This window comes from Cinclus cinclus, chromosome 14 (assembly GCF_963662255.1).
Source record: "Cinclus cinclus chromosome 14, bCinCin1.1, whole genome shotgun sequence".
NCBI classification, from domain to species: domain Eukaryota; kingdom Metazoa; phylum Chordata; class Aves; order Passeriformes; family Cinclidae; genus Cinclus; species Cinclus cinclus.
Genome location: NC_085059.1, coordinates 5,554,289 through 5,573,907, shown reverse-complemented (window position 1 = coordinate 5,573,907; position 19,619 = coordinate 5,554,289). Strand labels below are relative to the sequence as shown.

General features: G+C 52.3%; 2 protein-coding genes across 3 annotated transcripts; one reads left to right on the top strand and one right to left on the bottom strand.

The window, feature by feature from the left end:
• Positions 1–130: 130 nt before the first annotated feature.
• Positions 131–5,231, bottom strand: LOC134049437 (histidine--tRNA ligase, cytoplasmic-like). Of its 2 annotated transcripts, XM_062501873.1 has the most exons (12): positions 5,034–5,231; positions 4,841–4,960; positions 4,476–4,571; positions 3,550–3,675; positions 3,288–3,395; positions 2,750–2,848; positions 2,346–2,439; positions 2,081–2,208; positions 1,752–1,994; positions 918–1,034; positions 463–609; positions 131–268 (listed from the first exon to the last, which is right to left on the bottom strand). In XM_062501873.1, the coding sequence occupies exons 1-12, from the start codon at positions 5,229–5,231 to the stop codon at positions 209–211; spliced, it is 1,536 nt and encodes a 511-aa protein (XP_062357857.1). In that variant the 3' UTR covers positions 131–208. The 2 variants fall into 2 exon arrangements, with proteins under 2 accessions (XP_062357857.1, XP_062357858.1); XM_062501874.1 differs by lacking the exons at positions 4,476–4,571; positions 5,034–5,231 and having other exon boundaries at positions 3,554–3,913; positions 4,841–4,962.
• Positions 5,232–5,323: 92 nt separating this feature from the next.
• On the top strand, positions 5,324–15,118 carry ZMAT2 (zinc finger matrin-type 2). Its single transcript, XM_062501927.1, has 6 exons — positions 5,324–5,368; positions 9,160–9,253; positions 9,701–9,824; positions 10,872–10,945; positions 12,708–12,853; positions 14,304–15,118. The coding sequence occupies exons 1-6, from the start codon at positions 5,351–5,353 to the stop codon at positions 14,445–14,447; spliced, it is 600 nt and encodes a 199-aa protein (XP_062357911.1). The 5' UTR covers positions 5,324–5,350; the 3' UTR covers positions 14,448–15,118.
• The last annotated feature ends 4,501 nt before the right edge of the window (positions 15,119–19,619 follow it).

Genomic DNA, 19,619 nt, shown 5'->3' with positions numbered 1-19,619 from the left:
ACATACAGGGACAAACTTGACATTCAGAGAAGCTAACCACAAGGTTAACCTGGTGACCGCACCGTCCACAGCTTTTAAAACCCTCTTACTCCTCCGTTCTCACTGCCTTAGCCGAGGTCATGAGCCTTAGGCAGTGAATGGCTGAGGTGCTGCAGGAGGGTTCCAGTTGTGCAGCAGTTCAGCCAAGCAGCTCCAGCCAGAAAAGTCCTCAGGGCTCCACCAGCCTTCTCCTGATCTCATCAATAAGCTTTCCTCTGGGGATATCAACCTGCAAAGCAGAGCAGCATTAGAGAAAAGCACTTTTAAAGACTGAGGATACCAACACAGTTTGTGACTGGTTTTCTGGAGTCACCCAATAGACCTGCGCTATCTTGATCCTCCCAAAGGAACACTGAGGGAAGACCCAGAGCTCTTCAGTAATCCCTAGAGTTTGGAAAACTGGTGTAAAAGGGGCATTCTCACCTCCTCTCTTGTTGCAACATCTCGCAGCTTGACCACTCCGTTTGCCAGCTCCTGCTCTCCCACAATGGCAGCAAGGGGGATCCCTGTGTCCTCACAGTACTGCAGCTGCTTCAGCAATTTAGGATCCTTCTTGTACAGCATCTCTGCCTAGGATGGAGTGGGAAGGGTGAATCACTAACCCAACTTTGCTCTGATGAATACTGCAGTAAAGCACCAATACTAAACCCTGCAGCAACCACTTTACTGCTCTGGGCTGTTCTCCTCTGCCTGCCTAGATCTAAAGGTTGGACTTGATGATCTTGGAGGTCTTGTTTCAACTTGGATCTTGTGATCTCAGACAGACCCAGATCTTGGGAAGACACACAACTATTAGATTTGGTCTTGCTGTGCTGCAGCTCCCTTTAGGCTCTCCCTCCCTCACCTGGGACACTGCCAAGCCCAAGTCATTCCTTTACCTTGATCCCTGCATCCCACAGCTCAGAGATGAGCTTCAGTCTGGCAGCAAGCAGGTGTTTCTGTGGTGTAGCCACCAGCACTTGGGTCTCAGTTGTTCGAAGTTTCTCCCCAGAAGCCTGAAGGGACAGACATGGGACATACACGGGAGTGACTCTGCATCCATGGGAGTGGGAATCTGCAGCTCACAACACCTCATATCATCCATCTCCAGATCTTAATTCAGTCAGTGACAACCTGGACACCTTTAATGAGCCCCTCAGGGATTCTGCATACTGTCACACTAACTAATTGTGTGCTGCTGTTCCTAGGAGACCCTGGCTAACCTCCTGGATGGGACCAGGACAGCTTTCCAATGTCTCCTTTGATTCTTCACGTACAAACACATTGCCTCAGCTTCACTTGCTAGGAATCACAGGCTTGGAACCAAACAAACAATGATGAATCTTCACAGAGGCTTTCCTGGGGTTTATTACAGTGAGTTCACAGCAGTTACCAAATTCATTGCTTCAGAATTCCCAGGGCAGAAAACTTCAGAGGCAAGACACAAGAACAATATGACCGGGGCACAAAGCTCAGAGCCAGGCCCAGAGCTCAAGGCTGTCTCTAACACTTCCTTGACATCTCCTAGGGAATGCTGCCCTCAGATGCCCACACCTGCATCATAATGGGCTGCAGAAAAGAACTCTGTCTTCTGTCCATCGATAATTAGGCATGCAAAAAGCCACCTTCTCCCCCAAAATTATTTTCCCTTGAGCACTGTGGAGCTGGAGACCTCTAATAAACAGTATTTTGCTTCCTAAACCCTTCCCCGATGCACTGCCTCTATCACCTACCTCCAGTCTCTGTTCCAGGATGGAGAAGATCCGCTCGATCCCAATGCTGACCCCCACACAGGGCACCTTCCTGCCCTTGGGATCAAACATCCCCACCAGCCCGTCGTAGCGGCCGCCTCCAGCCACGCTCCCAACGCTGACCGGCTCCTCCACGTGCTCGTTCTCCTGCTGCAGCAGCACAGCCTCAAAGATCACCCCTGTGTAATAGTCCAGGCCCCGTGCCAGGCTCAGGTCGAAGGAGATCTGCAGGGCACAAGGGCAGCCCCGTCAGCGGGTGCTCGGGGGGGGCCACGAGGGCAGCAGCCCCTTCTGCCCCCACATCTCCTCACCTTCCCTGTGATGCCAAACAGGGTCAGGTACTCAAAGAGCAGCTTCATGTCCCCCAGCCCTTCCTTGGCCAGCTTGTTCTGGGACAGCTTGGGATCCTGGAGAAGCCGCTCGATCAGGTCCAGCCCACCTGTGGGGACCAGCCATGCCTCAGGTGTGCCAGGGCAGCAGCAGCCAGCACGGGGGCCCTGGCCAGCTGGGCGTGTGCCCTGCACCTTCCTTCCCCAGCCCAGAACAAGGCCAAGGGCACGACCCCGTGGTGCTCACCATGGAGCTGGACATACTCCCCGATGCGATCCGCAGCCTCGGGAGAGAGCCCCTTCTCTCCCACCATCTCACTCCTCACTTCTTCCCATGGCATCTGCAGGGGAGAGAAGGGCATCAGCCACTGCAGGATGTTCTCTTCACCCGCTGCCTCCATCAGCCCACATGTGCACAACTTGTGTGGAAGAACAGTCAGCAATCTCACTAATCATGCCTTTCTCTCTCACAGGAATTTTTAACAAATCACTAGGCTTTATTCTTAACCAGGCCCAAGAACTCTTCAAATCTTTCACAGACCCCATCTCAGCTGCTGTAAAACTCTTCACAACAAGAACAGCCACAACACTGCCCAGCCTAAGACATCCATCCCAAGACCAGAAGTGTCTCCCTGTGAGCCCAATGCTGACCTTGTCCAGCTTGTCCACAGTGGAGCAGGCAGGTATGAACTTGCTCTCTGGAACACCACAGACAGCAAACACACCATTCAAAATCCGACGGTCGTTGACCTGGGGGAGGGAGAGGCACGCTTACCTTGGGGTCACCTCCTGATGTCATTCATTTTTTTCCTAGTGTGTGGGAAGCTGCACCTATTGGCATTTCCTTGTGCTGTTCTCCCAGCACCCAAACTCCATGGGAAGAGGAGGTGTCGACGTATTAAAACCATCCTGTGACTTTGTGGATCTAGTCAGCTGCTGGAATTCTGCAGAAGACTGTCGTTAATCCTGGAGAGAACTCTGCTGACTGCAGCCTCATGAGAACCCCTGGTATTCTCAGCTCTAGGCATGTCCAAGCAAGTCCACCCTTTGCATATACGATATGAGGAGGCAGAGAGGTGGGATCAACTTCTGGGTCAGGCCTTACAGCAGACAGAGCTACTCCTGTGCAAAACCACAGGAACAATGACCATGCCTCCCACTACGGCACAGAGAACCCACCCAGTCTCACCTTGATGACAAAGTCCCCGAGCTGTAGGTCACTCAGGATCTCATGCACGATCTTTAGGCACTCGGCATCAGGAATCATTGGGTCAAACTGCCCGGCGATGTCAAAGTCCTGGGGGCAGAAGAAATGATGGGAGCTCCTGGCAGAGCCAAGGAGCCTTAGCCAGGTATGCCGTGCTGCTCTGCAGCAGCTGGAGGCACTCCAGCTGGGAAAACCCTCCTGGCATTGTGGCCTTGGTGGCAGCACTAGCCACCACAACACTCACGCACTGGTAGAACTCGCGGTAGCGGCCCCGGGTTGTGGCCGGGTTGTCCCTCCTGTACACCTTGGCGACGTGGTAGCGCTTCATGTTGGTGACCTTGTTCATGGCCAGGTAGCGAGCAAAGGGCACCTGGGCCCGAAGAGTTAAGGATGGCAACATGGAGATCCCCAGCACTGTAGAAGCTGAACCTCAAAGCCTCCCATCGCCCGTTCCCTTTGCCAGCAGCATCCCAGTTTTTGTCACAATCATGGGGAGACTCTTGGAGTGTCCTGTGCAGGGTCATGAGCTGGACTTCAATGATTCTTGCAGATCCTTTCCAACTTGTGATATTCCGTAACTATGACCTCTGGGGAGATCATCCCCTAGACTGAGGATGAGTAAAATGAACCACCTGAACTCTTTCAATGCTGGGACAGCTCCATTTCCTCCTCCAGACCCACAGCGTGACAACATCACACACACAAGGACCCTCTCTCATCATTCCAGCCTCTCACGGTTTGATCAACGGGAATTCAATGCATGGCACAGCTATATGGACATTGAAGGAATCAGATTTTGTTGAGATGGCCTGGGATGGACACCTGAAGCAAACACCTTCCCAGGTGGCACTAGCAAGGTGGGATGGGCACAGCAGAGATGGGGATCGTAACTGGGAGGAGATAAAACCAGTACAGTAGATAATACTGGTGCATGTCCACAGAAGGAAGGGGCTTTACTCCGGGCCCTGGCCTGGCTGAGGGATGGAGTCACAACAACGACAGCCAGACCAGCTGGAATGGCCAAGGGGGCTGCCATCTCCTCAGTGGAAGCAGGCCAGGGTAAGAGCAATCCCTCAAGGCAGAGGTGGCCACTACCTTGGTCTGCCACCATCCTTTAAGGGTGCCACCATCCCCTAAGAGTGCCACCATGCCCTTGGGAGCACAGGATACGGTGAGGTCGTAGCGCAGGGCAAGCAGCTCCCCTCCCTGGTCCTGCAGCTCGTAGATGAGCTTCGTATCCTCCCCATACTTCCCCATCAGCGTCTCCTGGGGAAGGGCAGAGGGGCTGGTGACCGGGTGGCTCTGGGGTGAAGGGTCCCCCGAGACGAAGCACAGAGCTCGGTCCCCACCAACTGGACATTACACACATCCCTCCTCCAGCCCCCCGAACCTGAGCCCACCTCCCCATCCCCCTCCAAAAAGGAAACAAGAGTTCATGTCCAGCTGCCCTCCCCAGGGAGCAGAGGGGGGCCCACAGACCCTAGAGCGTGTCCCCCTTCCCACACCACGGGGGAAGAGTTGTCGCCGAGCCTCACCCGCAGCTCCAGCACGGGGGTGTCGATGGCGGCCGCCCCGTGCCGCTTGAAGCAGGACACCACGGCGCTCAGGAGCCGGTCACGGAGCGCCGCCTGCGCCGGCGGGTGGTCGCGGGTGCCCTGCCCGGGACAGAGAGCGGCCGTCAGCGACGAGAGCGCGGGGTAACACCCGGTACCCACCCCCCACATTTACCTTCGGCGTCTTCAGCACCGGCACCCTCTCGCCGCCCGCCGCCGCCCGCACCTGCCGGGACAGGGGACCGCGGTCACCGGCCGGCAGCCAGGACCGGGCGAAGCTGCCGCGGCTCCCAGCAAGGCCCAGCGGCCCGAGGCGGGACCCCGCCAGCAGGCATCGGGCGGCGGCGGCGGCGAAGGATCCGAGGCGCAGCATGGCCGGCACCGGCACGCCGGGAGCGCGGGCACGTGACCGCGGCGGGACACGTGGCTGCGCGGGAGGCCGCGCTTTACGGCGCCGCGCGACAGTTCCCGGTGCTGTGCCCTCAGCTCGCCATGGCGTCGGGCAGCGGGGTAGGTGCTGCCGCTGGGGCTGCCCTCGGAGTGTGGGCTGCCCTCGGAGTGTGGGCTGCCGCCCGCTCGGCCGCCCCCGCTGCTCGTTCCGGGTTTGGCAGAGCCGGGGGCAGGGCCCCGCCGCGCCGCGCCGCGCTCGGGGCCGCTGCCAGGCCGCGGGATGAGGGGGTGCCGCGGTGGGCGGGTGTGCGTGGGGTGGGAGGGGGCTCATCCCTGCTCTTTACACCTCTGTGTGTGGGCGGTGGGAGGCCGGGGTTCTCTTGAGACACCCCTATACTTTCAGGGCTGGAAGTGGGGTGGTCCCGCCGCGATCCCGCCCGCCAGCGGAGTCGTGGAGTCACCGTGCCTGGAGGTGTGTAAGACACGGCAGAACGTGGCACTCGGTGCCCTGGTTTAGTTCACGTGGTGGTGTTGGGTCACAGGTTGGACTCGATGGTCTCCGAGGATTTTTCCAGTCGCAGTGGTTCTGTGATTCTCCCATCCTAGGGCCAGACCTCCGTCTGTCCCAGACAGGGAGCAAGAGGAGATTGAGGTGTCCACCCAACTGCAGCCCCCTGGGAGGGACCCCCACCTATCCACAGGGGCTGGGCGATGGCTCATGCAGGTGGCTCCTTCCCTTCCCTCCCCAGGGAAAGGATTGCCTTTTTCCTGTCCTGGTGGAGGAACATCTCTGCAACTCCCCTGACAGGAGGGTGCATCCTTGTGTGGGTTGAGCCCTGCTCCCAGACAACCTTTCTGAGAGGAAACGGGGGAGGTTTAGTTTGGAAATCAGGAGGAGTTTTTTTTTTTCCCAGAAGAGGCTGTCCAGGGAGGTGGTGGTCACCATCCCTGGAGGTGTTCAGGGACTGACTGGATGTGTCACTCAGTGCTCTGGACTGGGTGACAAAGTAGGGATCTGTCACATCTTGGATTTGATTATTTTGGGTTTTTTTCCCAACCTAAATGATTCTGTGAGTGTTAAAATGGGATGGGTAAGGTAGATGCTGCAGGTGTAGCCTGACTGGAGAGCCAGGCTGTTTGAACACCTCCACTGATATCCCAAAGCTGTCAGCAGCACAGGGGCTGTATTTTTTGAAGGGTTTTGGCCCATCTGTCCTTCCTTGAAGCCATTTACTGAGAAGTGAGGCACTGGCACTGCCCAGAGAAGCTGTGGCTGCCCCATCCACTGAAATGTTCAAGGCCAGGTTGAATGGGGCTTGGAGCAACCTGGGATAGTGAAAGGTGTCCCTACCCTTGGCAGGAGGGTGGGACTGGCTGATCTTCAAGGTTCCTTCCAATCCAAACCATTCCAGGATTGATTCCATGAAGTGGGGGAGGTCAGGAGCAGGATGTCTGCCTGTGAGGGACGTGGGGCCTGTGGTTTATTGTCAGCTACCAGGTGGGAATTCCTATTGTATTGAGCCTGGCTTAAGACTCCTGTGTTGTTTAACAGGGTTTGGTGCTGATACTGGGCACATTTGGTGTCCATCTCCAGAGGGAACAAGAGACTGTGGGGCACTGCTGGTTATTAATATATGTTATTAATTTGGGAAGTAGTCTCTGTCACCCAAAACAGCTCCGAGATAAAGATTTGGGGGGCTTGCAGCCCCCTTGCCTCCACCACAGCAATTCAGAAACATGCCTTCAAATATTGTCCAACCAAGATCTTGTAACGCAGTTTAGTTTAATTTCTTTCCCCACGCCTGGATGAGGCAGATTGGTAAAAGAGCTGCAAAAGACTCTTTTCCTTTTATTGCAGCAGGAGAGAGAAGCAGCTAATAAACCTCCCCCTCCGTAGGCTCCCACCAGCTACAATTTGTGATAATGCCTGGCATGCAGGAGAGTCTAGAAAATACCCCCAAACGTTAATTTACACTCAGTGATATTTTCTTTTCTTTTGCTCAGGGTGGTTAATAAAACCTGTTACGACATCCTTAAAGTGCTTAAGAAGCTCTGGGAATAAATGAGAATTTTTCTACACCTCCCCAAGGCGTTTTCATCCCTATCAGTAGTTGTTCGTTCCATTTGAAGGATTGCCAGAGGAGAGAACTTTAAATGGCTGTGCTGCTGCTGTAGCTCCAAATGGGATTTGTGTCCTTTGGATTGTGATTGGATTCTTGATTTGGCTGAACGGAGAAGGCGGTGGGGTGTGGGGTGATGGGGGGTCCTTCTCCCCCAGAGGTGTTTTTAAATACATCTTGTCCTTTCTTTAATGTGAAACTGAGAGGCTCTCCCTGCCATGCTGAGGGAAATGCAGCTCTATGCAAAGGGAGGGTTATCTGCTCAGGAAATTCAGGAAGTGGCTGAGTGAAACCGTGACTGATCCCAGGTGTAGGGGCCTGAGCTGCAGAAGGGGCACATGCTGGGAAGAGCTTGAGCTGGGTTGGTCAGAGTAGATATGAGTGGAATAGGAATTCTTGTCCAATCAATTCTGTCCTCAGCATTGGGGATTGAGTGAAATCCACCCAAAAAAGTGTTATTTGTATTCTTCATTGCCAGCTTCACCTGAATTCAGCCTTTGTGCACATGCTGTGTCCAGCTCCAGGGCCCCAGCACAGGAAATACATGGACCTGTTGGAGTGAGCCCAGAGGAGGCTCCAAGGATATGGTCCAAGGGCTGCTGCCCCTCTGCTGTGGAGACAGAGAGCTGGGGATGTTCAGCCTGGGGAAGACTGAACACCAGTCTCTGTCCAAAGAGACCTTAGAGCATCTTCCAGTGCCTAAAGGAGCTCAAAGAGAGCTGGAGAAGGACTTTGAACAAAGGCATGGAGTGACAGGACAAGGGTGAATGGCTTCCCACTGCCAGAGGGCAGTGTTAGATTGAGTGCTGGGAAGAAATTCTTCCCTGTGAGGGTAGGGAGGCCCTGGCACAGGCTGCCCAGAGAGGCTGTGTCTGCCCCATCCCTGAAGGTGTTCAAGGCCAGGCTGCACAGGGCTTGGAGCAACCTGGGATAGTGGAAGGTGTCCCTGCCCATGGTAGGGAATGTGGAACAAGATGAACTTTAGGGTCCCTTCAACCCAAACCATTTCAGAATTGTATTAAAGTATCCTGTCACTGCCAGATAGTTCTGTGGAGCTCCCAAAGGACCAGCATGCCTTGGAAGTGTTTCTGCCCTTCCCTATGTAAAACTGCAGGAGCAGGACAGCAAAACCTGTGGATTTTGTACAGGTGCTTCCTTGCACCTCCAAGCCCTGCCTTGACAGACGGGGTTTCAGAGCTTCTTCTGGTTTGCTTGTACAAGTGCTCACTTGGAAATCCCACACGGATGCCCGTGATTTCATGGCAAGCTGGCACTTTGATGCCTGCAACACGTAGACACTGCTGAGAGCAGACAGGCAGAGCCTTCCCTGCTCCTGCAGTGTAATCAGACTCTCTGTGGCTTGGGCTGTGTTTTACAGCTTCCTTGTCTGACATTGCAGCTTGGATTCTTTTGACTTCTGGAAGAAGGTGTAGTCCTCCTGCTGTATTTGTCAGGGGGCATTTAACAGGTCTTACATCCATCACTTTCAATCCCATTTGAGTCTGATTTTCAAGGCAAAACCATGGATGATCGTCTCAGGAGCTGTTAAGATCAACTCATTTCTTCTTTTAGTGCTCTGAAATTATTCTAGTAGTAGCTAGAGGCATGCGGAGAGTGATTATCTTAAACCATATCCCTAATTCCTGGATGGAAAACAGAAGACAGTGGGATATAATATAATTCTCCTAATTTGCTGCACTGGCCTCACAGACCAAGTGATTCCACCTCCTTACCCCCTCAGAGGTGATCAGACTGTGTAATAAATGCTCATGAACTTTGTTTCCCTCCCAGACCAAGAACCTGGACTTCCGCCGGAAGTGGGACAAGGATGAATATGAGAAACTCGCAGAGAAGCGGCTCACAGAGGAGAGAGAAAAGAAAGATGGTGAGTAGTGTGCTGGCTCCAGGCCAGCTGTGCCAGATTGGCAGTGAGGCTCCCAAACCCTTGGAATTTGGGAGGGAAGGAGCAGTGAGAAGTCCAATCCCAAAGGGAAAGAGCTGGCTTGCTCCTACACTTTCTACTTTGTTTGCCACTGAGTATATTTTTTTTGACAAAAGAAATCACTGAGAACCTTTCCAGGGGCTGACTCTTTGGGGAAGGAGGGGAACAGTTGCTAGAAAGAAGATCTCAGAATATGACTCAAGTCAGAGATGTACCTGCTTCTACTAGGAGCCAGGAAACAGTGGGAGGAAATCATATCCTTTATTCATTTAAAAACAAAGGTGCATTTTCTGCATGAATCAGGTAGTCCCAGTTACCCAGCAGGCCCCTCTGTACCAAGGGGAACATGAAATCCAGCATGTCAAGCTTGACTTTTTGTTTGTATTTTAGGCAAACCAGCTCAGCCTGTCAAAAGGGAACTTCTGCGGCACCGAGACTACAAAGTGGACCTGGAATCCAAGCTGGGGAAAACCATTGTCATCACCAAAACTACCCCTCAGTCAGAGATGGGAGGGTAGGTTGTGATCTTATTGAAGTCTCAGAGTCATGCTGATTAGACTGGGAAGCTGTGACACAGCAGGGAACCCTCACAGGACACCAGGAGCTGCTGCCTGTGTTTGGAGTCTGGCATGGTGGGGCTGCATTTTTCTACACCTAAACTGTGTCTCTTGGGGTATCATTTGAAAGAGACTTAGGAGGCTGAGCCTCTTTGGACATTATTCCTTAGCATCAGTGTTGCCCACCTGTAGGACCAGCAGGGGCAGATCTCTGCTGTCTGCTTGGGTGTCTTTAACCAGACCTGCTTGCACCGAGACCAGGACTGCTGCTGATTTGGGTATCTGTGCACTGGGAATGGGAGAAACATCCAGATAGCTGTTCTTAGGAATGGTGTTTGGCCACTGTTTGTGTGAGCTGTGTTCCACCGAAGTCTGAAAGGCTTCTGAGCTCACCTTAAGACATCAAAAGCATGAAAAGAATGTGTTGAGTTTGTGTCACCTCAGGAGTGACCCTGTCGGTGTCTCCCTGGGCAGTAGTGCCAGGGAAATGTGCAGCCCTGACCAGCATCCAGGAATGGCAGTTCAGCCCCTGGCTGGACTTTTGCAGCAGCTCTTGAGATGGGCAGAAAGCACAGCTGTGCTCATCAGGGAGTTGCACTGTGAGGTGTTAGGGATGGTAGCACTCACCTTGCAGCCAGGTGAGAGGCTAGGGAATGGAAACCTGGGCTGCTGGCCAGCCCTGCCTTTGGGGAGGGCAGGCTGTGTCACAAAGTCCATCCCACCCAGCAGGGTGTGACTGGAAGGGGAGGATGCTGTGGCTGGTATCTCTCAGAGGAGCTCAGAATTTGGTTTCTGTCATGTCAGAGGTGTCAGTATAAGGGTTGGTACCTCCATGGCAGCCCTGTCCATTAGGTGTGCCATTGCCCTTACTCTTCCCTGGGGCTCTCTTGCCTTGGAGAAGTGTCCTGTATCCCCAGTGACATGCAGATTGTCTCAAATAGCTGCTCTGTGGGTTGAGCTTTGTGCCATGCTTTGGGGTTCATTTTTTCTGTCTCCCCTGACAGGTATTACTGTAATGTATGTGACTGTGTGGTGAAAGATTCCATCAACTTCTTGGATCACATCAATGGCAAAAAACGTAAGGACCTTTTCTTTGCCTTATTGGAGGATTGGTTGAGCTGGAGGGACTGTTCCTTTTGTGCCTCACCCATGTCTGAGGCCTGAACACTTACCCATGGATCAGGGAGCTTAGGAGATCAGGATGTAGAAGCTCATCATGAGAGCTGTGGAAGTGCTGCCCTTATCTCCTGACACCGTCCAAGAGTGCTGGACCACTTTCATGGAATATGCCCAGCAGAAGCAGTGATTGGTGTACTGTGGTTAGTGGAAATGTTTTCCCCATCCATCATGTCAATGCTGTGAGAAACCCGGGGTCAGAAAATTGTAGAATAGTTTGGATTGGAAGGGACCCTCAGAGGTCATCTAGTCCACACCCCAAATCGTGATGTCTCCTCTGAAAACCTGGAGAGAGGCTTTTTAGAGCACTAGAACTATAAAGAAGTATTTAGATAAGTAAAAGGTCTGGGACTGGTCCATGATCAGAAACTTCTCTTTGCAGAAGCTGAGTATAAAGCTCAGAGCTGGCTGATGCCTGAGCTCTGGAGCATGGATCAGGACTGTACCCTCATTGATCTGACTGTGGATATTGCTTCTCCTTGTTCAGGGAGTGGGGAATGTAGAGAAAATAAAGGAGCAGCAGGACAGAATGACACACTTTACATGTTGTTCCTGCTCATGAAGGTGTTTTTGGCTCCTTGTGGAAGTCAGAAAATCACCCCTTTACAAAAAGGCAGGGATGTGTGTGCTCTGGACCTGCACACAGGGCTGTTTGAGAAGAGGAGGTTCAGGAGGAACCTGAGGACTGTTTTTCTGTAGCTGAACAAAGAAAACAGTGTTTTAAAAACCTGGGCTTTTATGTGAATGGAAGGAAGGTGCCAACGTGCCTTGTTTGACACGTTGGGAGATGATCAAGAAGTTCATATGAGAGTATCTGGAATTTAAAATCCTGGCATGGCTGTGTGGATGGGCATGAGTTGTAGGGTTGAGCTGGGATTGCAGTGTGGCTGGTTGCACAATATGTTAGTATGAATATGCCTGGGAACTTTCAAACCAGTCAGTAAGTCTGGCTCAAATGTGTTTGTTCTTGGCAGTCCTTTTACTAATTCCTGGTGTGTAGTTTAAGCTTCCAAGTGCTGCTGCATCCCTGGGACAAACCTTGCAGGGCTGCTGGAGTGAACAGGCTGTTTGGATCCATACAGGAATGTGGGTTGGAGGCATTTCTGGGGGTAGCCCCGTCAGCATAGGCTTACCCACAAGTGAAAAACTGTGAATCTGCTCTGAAGAGCCACTGAATCAGAGGCCTGAGTTTATATTCTCTGCTTTAGCTAAGAATGTCCTGTGTAATCAGGATCTCTGAGTGCCACTCACGTCTTGTTTAGCATTGCCCACAGCTGAGAGATGCCAGCCTGTCAGTTTTATTCTGGCTCCTTTTTCAACACTCTGACACTTTTTTATTCCACTGGTCCAAGATTAAATTTCCTGAAGCATCAGAGCACCAATATGACAGGGAGTATCCAAATAAGGAACCTTTAAAGAAGTCTGTGGTCTTGCTACAAGTAGTGTTTGGATTGTTACGGCCACTGCTTTTGTGGGTTATGGTATGCCCCTAAAGCCCACCTCGCCAACCTAAGAAACCCTTAGTCTGGCCCTGGAAAGTGCTTTGAGGAGGATGATGGGCAGGAAGGTGGTGCTGTGCTGCTTAAATTGGGATCAGGGATGGAGGCTTTGTGCAGAGCCCTGAAGTGTTGCTGCACATTGCTGATTCCACTCGTGTTCTCCAGACCAGAGGAATCTGGGCATGTCCATGCGGGTGGAGCGTTCCACACTGGACCAGGTGAAGAAACGCTTTGAGGTGAACAAGAAGAAGATGGAGGAGAAGCAGAAGGATTATGACTTTGAGGAGAGGATGAAGGAACTCCGTGAGGAGGTGAGTCTGGGCAACAACTGAGGAAGCAAAGCTCCCCAGAAACATGTTTTGGGAGGAAATTAGCCCTGGTTTCCTGCCCTTGTTCCTCAGAAGCATTGTTCTTGGTAGCATGGGCTTCTCATCTGCTCCTATCAGTGGGGTGCATTTTTTTGCTTTTGAAAAGTTTGTGTTGCTGTCCCTGGAAACCCTTTTCCCCTCTTCTGTGTGAGAATAACTTCAGATGGTTCAGACTTCCACTGAGAACAGCACAAGTCCATTTTTTATCTCCCTCTAGTTGCATTGGAATTTGTGTGGTCCGGTAGCAGATCTGCATCTTCATCCATTATCTTCCACAGCTCTTAGAATTGCTGGAATCCCCTTCCACAGGGCATTTGCTTCTGTGTGGCCTTTCCAAGTGTAGAAGGGCTTTGTGAGCAGCATGTTGTGGTGCAAAATGTGTGAGGAGGTGATAAAAGACAGCAGATTTCTCTCAAACTGGGGCTTAGGTGTTAGTAAATGTGAAGCTCAATTATTTGAAGACCCAACAAAGTTCTGACAGCTGAGAAGCTTCTATGGGTTCTTCTCCTCTCTCAGCAGCCACATAACCCAAGGTTACAAATCACTTACTGTTTGAGTCTCCCTGGCCAAGACCTGAGCGTTTTGGGAAGCTCTTCGGGATGCTCACAGAGTAGCACCGTGCTCTGCTTTCAGGAAGGCTGTGGTGCTGCTGAGCCCCATCTGTTTAAGGGATAGGAGGGAGGTGCCCCAGCAGCAAAGGGAGGGCTGTGGGTTGAAAAGCTGCTGCCAGTCAATGGCAAGAAAGAAATCAGCAGCAACTCCTGGTATAGCTGTCTCCAGGGCATGGCTGTGTTCAGGAGCACAGTGGACAGTGGGAGCAGTTGCTAAGTTGGGAGCTGAAGCCGTGCTTCGGTGTCACCCAGTACAAACCTGGCTCTGTTCCAGGGCTCGTGATCCTCACAGAGCAAAACGCTTTGATTAGAGCAGCACAGACTCTTTGATGCCAAAACCCCCCTCCAAGCCGCTCAGAGCTTCGGCTGCTGTTGCAGTGAGCAGCTGTCACTCTGCCAGGCTGAGAGCCAGCAGGCATCACAGTCACTGGCATGAAGCATTGGACAAGGCAACGGCCTCCTGCTTTCAAACCAGCTCCTTCTTGTCTCAGCCTTGATTCCAGGCAAAACTTGTTATGTTTGCTCGGAAGAGAGAGTTTGATAATGTTAATTTTGTCCATTTCTGTGTGTGTGGCTCTACTCTTAGCCTGGGAAATGGGGTGGTCTGGATTCATTGGTGAGCTTCCTCCTTGAAGACTGCAGACCAGGATTTCTGCTGTTTATTTCCTCAAGCACAGCTTGGCTACTGTGGGCAGGATTGGTGTTAATTTTGTAGTACCTGGTCTCTCAAAACTTCAGACCAGGAGGTGCAAATTGTTTTGCTGTTGTGTCCCTTGCTGCAGGAGGAGAAGGCCAAAGCCTACAAGAAGGAGAAGCAGAGAGAGAAGAAGAGGCGGGCAGAGGAAGATTTGACCTTTGAAGAGGATGATGAAATGGCAGCTGTGATGGGTTTCTCTGGTTTTGGCTCGACTAAAAAGAGCCACTGAGCAGCTCTGGACTCTCCTCTTTCTCTAAACAGCTTGTTTTTACCCAGGGAACTCTGGATAACTCTTCAAAGACTTGATTGAGGACTTGTATGTAAATCTCCCAGTAGAAGTTGGCTGGAAGAGTTGAAAAGTGATTCCATGCTCTACCTGTGCTGCAGATCAAGCTCTGCCTCTCATTAGCTTCCCTTCTCCTTCTGTGTCCTAGATGTGGCTGCTCAGCTGCTCTGTGGCCGTGTGTGTGCAGGGAAGTGCTCTGTTGGGTACATTTTTTTGTCAATAAAGTGCACATTCTGCACAGGTGGCCTGGTTCAGGATTAATCTAGTTGTCAGCCAGGCCCTACTTGTCACCCAAGATGTGTTTGAGGTGCTGGGAGGGATTCAGTTGCTTTTAGGCTCATAATGAAGAAAATGTGCCACAGCAAGCAGTGTGAGAGGTGCATCTTTATGGCTTGTGCTGAGCAGAGCTGGTGGCTGCATGGAGTCTGGGTGCTGAAACTTTGCTGTTTGTTTTATCTGCAAGGGAGACTTCCCTCCTTTTCTTTGTGTTTTATCCCATAATTTCAGTATCATTAAGGTAGGGGAGAAGTTCCTCCCCATGTCTGGTCTAGGATAGAGCCAATGAAAGAAAGGTGTGTACAATTTGCCAGAAATAAATGGAACGTTTTAATGGCCCCTTTGGTGGGGGTTTGGTGCCTTCTTTATTTTGAGAGCTTCTGTTTCCCAACAAGAACAGCTGCTGGTGTCTCCCAGCAGCACAGAGCTGGGGTGGCCTTCTGGGGACCCCAGTGGTGGCAGAGGTGAGGTGTGTGCCCTCCTCTCCTGGCTCAGCTCCCAGCTGCCCTAGGCAGGCCTTTGCCATCATTCTTGGCTTTTTTAAGTAATTCTGGAGATGGGTATAAGAATATGGAAGGGGAAGGGAGCTCAGGGCTGGGGACCTTCATTCCCATCAGGCAATCCAAGACAGGCTGGGCTGCCTTCCAGATTTTACCAGCTTTAGTATATTAAGGGCCATTTTTTCCCTGTCTACTGGCTGTCAGTGTCTTTTCACCTCTGCCTGCCCCTAAATCCACTTCATTTCTGCTTTTATTTACCTCAGTCAAACCTTGTGTGACTCATTTCCGTCTGCAGTTAGGATTTATATTTTGCATGGCTGGGTTTTCGTAGCTCTGTCTCGCTCTCCTCTCTCTTTTTATGTATATTGATGAAATCCTTCTGCTTGCCCTTCTCCGTGCTCCTATGAAATTTCCAGCCTGGGGAAGGCTGCAGTGTTTAGCCTGCTCTTTCTAATACATCTAGAACAAATCCTGTAATGTTGTGCTGCTGTTTTAATTCCTTAATCTTAGCCTGCTGACAGCTTCATTGCCTCAGGTCTTTCCGCTTCAATTCAGATTATAATCCCCGTTGAAGATGCTATTGAAATGATATATAGCCAGTCAGATACAGCTGTCCTTGGAGGTTTGACCCCTTTAACTTGGCAATCCTTTGACTTTGGCTCTCTGAGCACACAGGCTGGGAGGGCGACTTTCATTCCAGCCACGTTCCTAGCGCTGTTCAGGCTGCAGCACGTGGCTCGGCTGAATGGGAGAGCGGAGACGCTCGCGCCTTTGTGCCCTCCGGGATGCGAGAGGGATGCTGCCGTGGTTTCATACACATTAAAAGTTTAGGATGTTTCAGAGAAGATTTAGCAGCAGCCATTTTATTCCAGCCACCAGCTTTGCAGATACCCAGCCCTTCAATGCAGTTGGTGCTGCTGACAAGGGGGGCAGAGGCTGCCCCGCACCCCCAATCTTTTCCAGCTTGTGATCTTGGAGCCGGTGACCGCTGTCTTGGTTTTCCCACGGTGTATCCTGATCTTCTTGTCCATCTTGGTACACCCAAGGGGTGAGGTGTGAAATGAGCAGCCCCACAGAAACCTTCCTGGGGTGGTGGTGAGGTTTGCACAGCCTCCTGCTGCTGGGCCCTGCCTGTCCCTGCAAAACAGGGAGGAAATCCCTCCACAGTGCAGTGCTTTCAATAATGAGATTCCTCCTTGGTGTAAAGCCTGTCATCCCCGAGCCCATCCCGAGGCCACCTGCACCCTGGGGGCCAAAGCCCCAGCCCCAGCTCCCCATGCTGGGGCTGCTGGCGCCAGGGGAGCGCAGCTCTTTGTCTCGGCAGCTTGCTGGGAGCAGTGGTGTGTGCAGCAGCAGATACAAGCTCCTGCTGGATTCCCAGCAGCGGGAGCTGCCTCTAGCCAAGGATGAAAAGCTGGTTTCATGGGAGGAAATAATATTTAGAGAAGAGACAGATAACATTGCCTGTACCAGCCTTGTTAACCCTTTGCTCCCACCACTGTTTTGAGAGGTGTTAACCCTTGGCTTTCAGCTCCCAGTGCTGGAGCAGTGGTTCTCCATGACTCCTTGTTAGCATTTGCTATCTCCATGTTGAATTTAAGGTGCTAGATGTACCCAATATGCATCAGGACTTGGGGTTTTACTTGGAGAGAGAGAGAAGACCCAGCTCTGCAGCCCCCCTTCTTCTCCTCACCAGTGAACAAGGCCGGGGTGCTCTGTCCTTACTGCTTCTTGTTAGCTCTTCCACAAGTTGAAATGGATCTGGTGGAGTAAGAAGAGACATTTTGCATGGTTTGCTCATCCAGGCTGGGGTGTTCCTGCCTGCTCTCAATGTGACAGTGCTTTGAGGTGCCTGGAGCCAGCTTGGTGCTTGTGCCCAGTGCCTGGGCAGAGGTGCAAGTTCCTTGTGACCTGTGGCTTGGAGAACCCAGAGGAAGGGTGGGGACTGTGCTCAGCTTGAGCTGGCCTCCCTCATCTTCATCCCACTAAACATTGATGGCAGTGTTTGGAGAAAAATTCAGGCATCACAGCAGACCCCAGAAAAAACATAAATCTGTCTTGCTACCTCCGCTTCCTCTCTCCCAGACATCTCCCCTGGCCTCATCCTGGGATGAAGGGCTGAGGTTTCACGGAGGGGCTGAGCATGAATACCCAGCTGCTCTCCTTTCTTTCCTTCCTGGGCACCCTAGAAAGCTTCTGGACACTTCCTCAACCCTGCCCTCTCCTGCTGATCCACCTTCCCCTCACTCTGTGCATTTTGCTTGGGACTAGATGAGCAGCAGCAGCATTCCTACCATTCCAGTAAATGACTGTGACTAGGGACCTGAAGTGATTCTGGAGAAGGGGTCCCAGCCTGGCCCTGTCTAGGCTAGTTGAATCATTCCCTGTGATTTTATTAGCAGAAAGACCTGGTTTTTCAGCGATTTACACCAGTTTTACATCCTGAAAGATTTAAGAACTTGGCAGGAGCTCCAGTCCTCCCACTGCTCAGGCCACAAGCTACTGCTGCCCCAGTTAGGCAGGCATTCCTGCCATTTACCAGTGTTAAAGCTAAACAACATCCATAGGCCATACCCCTGGAAATCCTCCCTCCTGCATGGCTTTGACCTGGTACAGTGGTGCCTGGAGTCTGTGCCACCAACCCCTGCTCTGTTCAGGCTCCTGGGTCTCGCATCAGTCCCATCAGTGCTGTGGGACCATCCCACACAACTCCAGAGCCATTATTCCTGCCCCTTCCCAGCTCTGTGGAGACCTTATGTACTGAAAGCCACCTGGATCAGTCAATGCTTGGCTCAATCTGGATCCTGTCCTGCCTTCCTCGTGTGGTGACAGCAAGGTGTCCCCAGGGGAGAATCTGATCTGTGCAAGGCTGAAGGTTCAGCCCTGATTAGAGCTGAGGTTGCTGCAATAGAAAATAGGAATCACAGGATCCTGGAATGGTTCAGGTTGGAAGGGACCTTGAAGATCAGCCAGTTCCAACCCCCTCCCTGCTAGGGACACCTTCCATTAGGCCAGGTTGCTCCAAGCCCCATCCAAACCTTGAGCACTTCCAGGGAGAGAGCAGCCACAGGTTCTTTGGGCATTAGTTGAGGAAGGGGTGGGAGGCAGAGATAGGGAAATATGAAGATTTATAGAGGGGAGAAACTCTGGGCTGGGAGGTATTCGGAGCCAACTCGGATACCAGTTTTTACAAAAAGGATCAAGCTGGGAGCCAGGGACACCCACAGTGAAGTGGTGCTTGGCCTGGAGACCTCAGCAAGTTGGGCCATACTCCACACACTCAATTTCTGGGACTGATCCAGCTCAGACAACACATGGGGCCAAGAGGAAACAAACAGGGCAAGTGAGTGTTCCAAACTGGGAGGAAGGAGACAACCCCAGTGCATCCCCCATCCCTGACAGATCCGTTGCCACATCCAGGTTGGAGGATTGCTGGATGGATGTTTTCTTCTGGGCTCAGTGTGGGGCTCCTGAGCACAAGGGAGGTTTTGCTTTGTCGTAAGTGAAGTACAAAACCATCACCAGCCAGAGAACAAACAGCTCCAGGCTGGAGAGGGAGCAGGGAGAGGGAGATGGGGAGGAGCAGGGGGAGCACGGGGACAGGGCATCCGCAGGAGGTTTTTCAGGGACTTGTGATCTCAGAGCAAATCTCTGCTGTTGGCTGCACACCAGTGGCACCATTTCACCAACTCATGCGTGCCTCCCCATCGCCAGCTCCGCAGTGCTGAGCGCCTCGGGGGGGTCAGGGCCGCTCTGCGGAGGGCTGTGGGAATATGGTCCCTGCTCGGAGAGCGTGTGATCTGCCAGGCAGCCGGGGAGCCCCGGGGACACTGCCATGCCTTTGTTCCTCCTTCTCCTTCTTTTCCACCTTCAGATTTTTTTCCCTCTGCTTCCAGCTTCATATGCAGCACTCCACACCCCACCCCCCCCTTTCCACCCACAGTTCCTTGATTTTCCTTCCCCTCTACAAACACGTGTTCCTTAGGCTCCTTCTCCTCCCTGCCCAGCTCCCCTCATCAGTGTTGGCTTCCCAAACTTCTTTTGTTTTCCCTTCTCCCTGTTTTCCCACAGGCCCACTTCATTCCTTCCCCTTCCTGTTTCTCTCCCCTTCCCTCCAGCCTCTCGGGCTCCTGTTCACTCACTCCGTCTCCCCTTCTCTGACAGTTTGGGGGAAATCTGTCTGTGTCAACACACAGATTCCATTATTTATTGGCTGAGTGGAGCAGGGTCCTACTCTCGTCTGTAATTGTCTCCAGATCAAAGCGGCTGCTGATGGCAGCTTTGCCTTCTCGCAGCAGAACACCACCCCCAGCTTCCAGCTCCCCATCCTCCCGGGGGA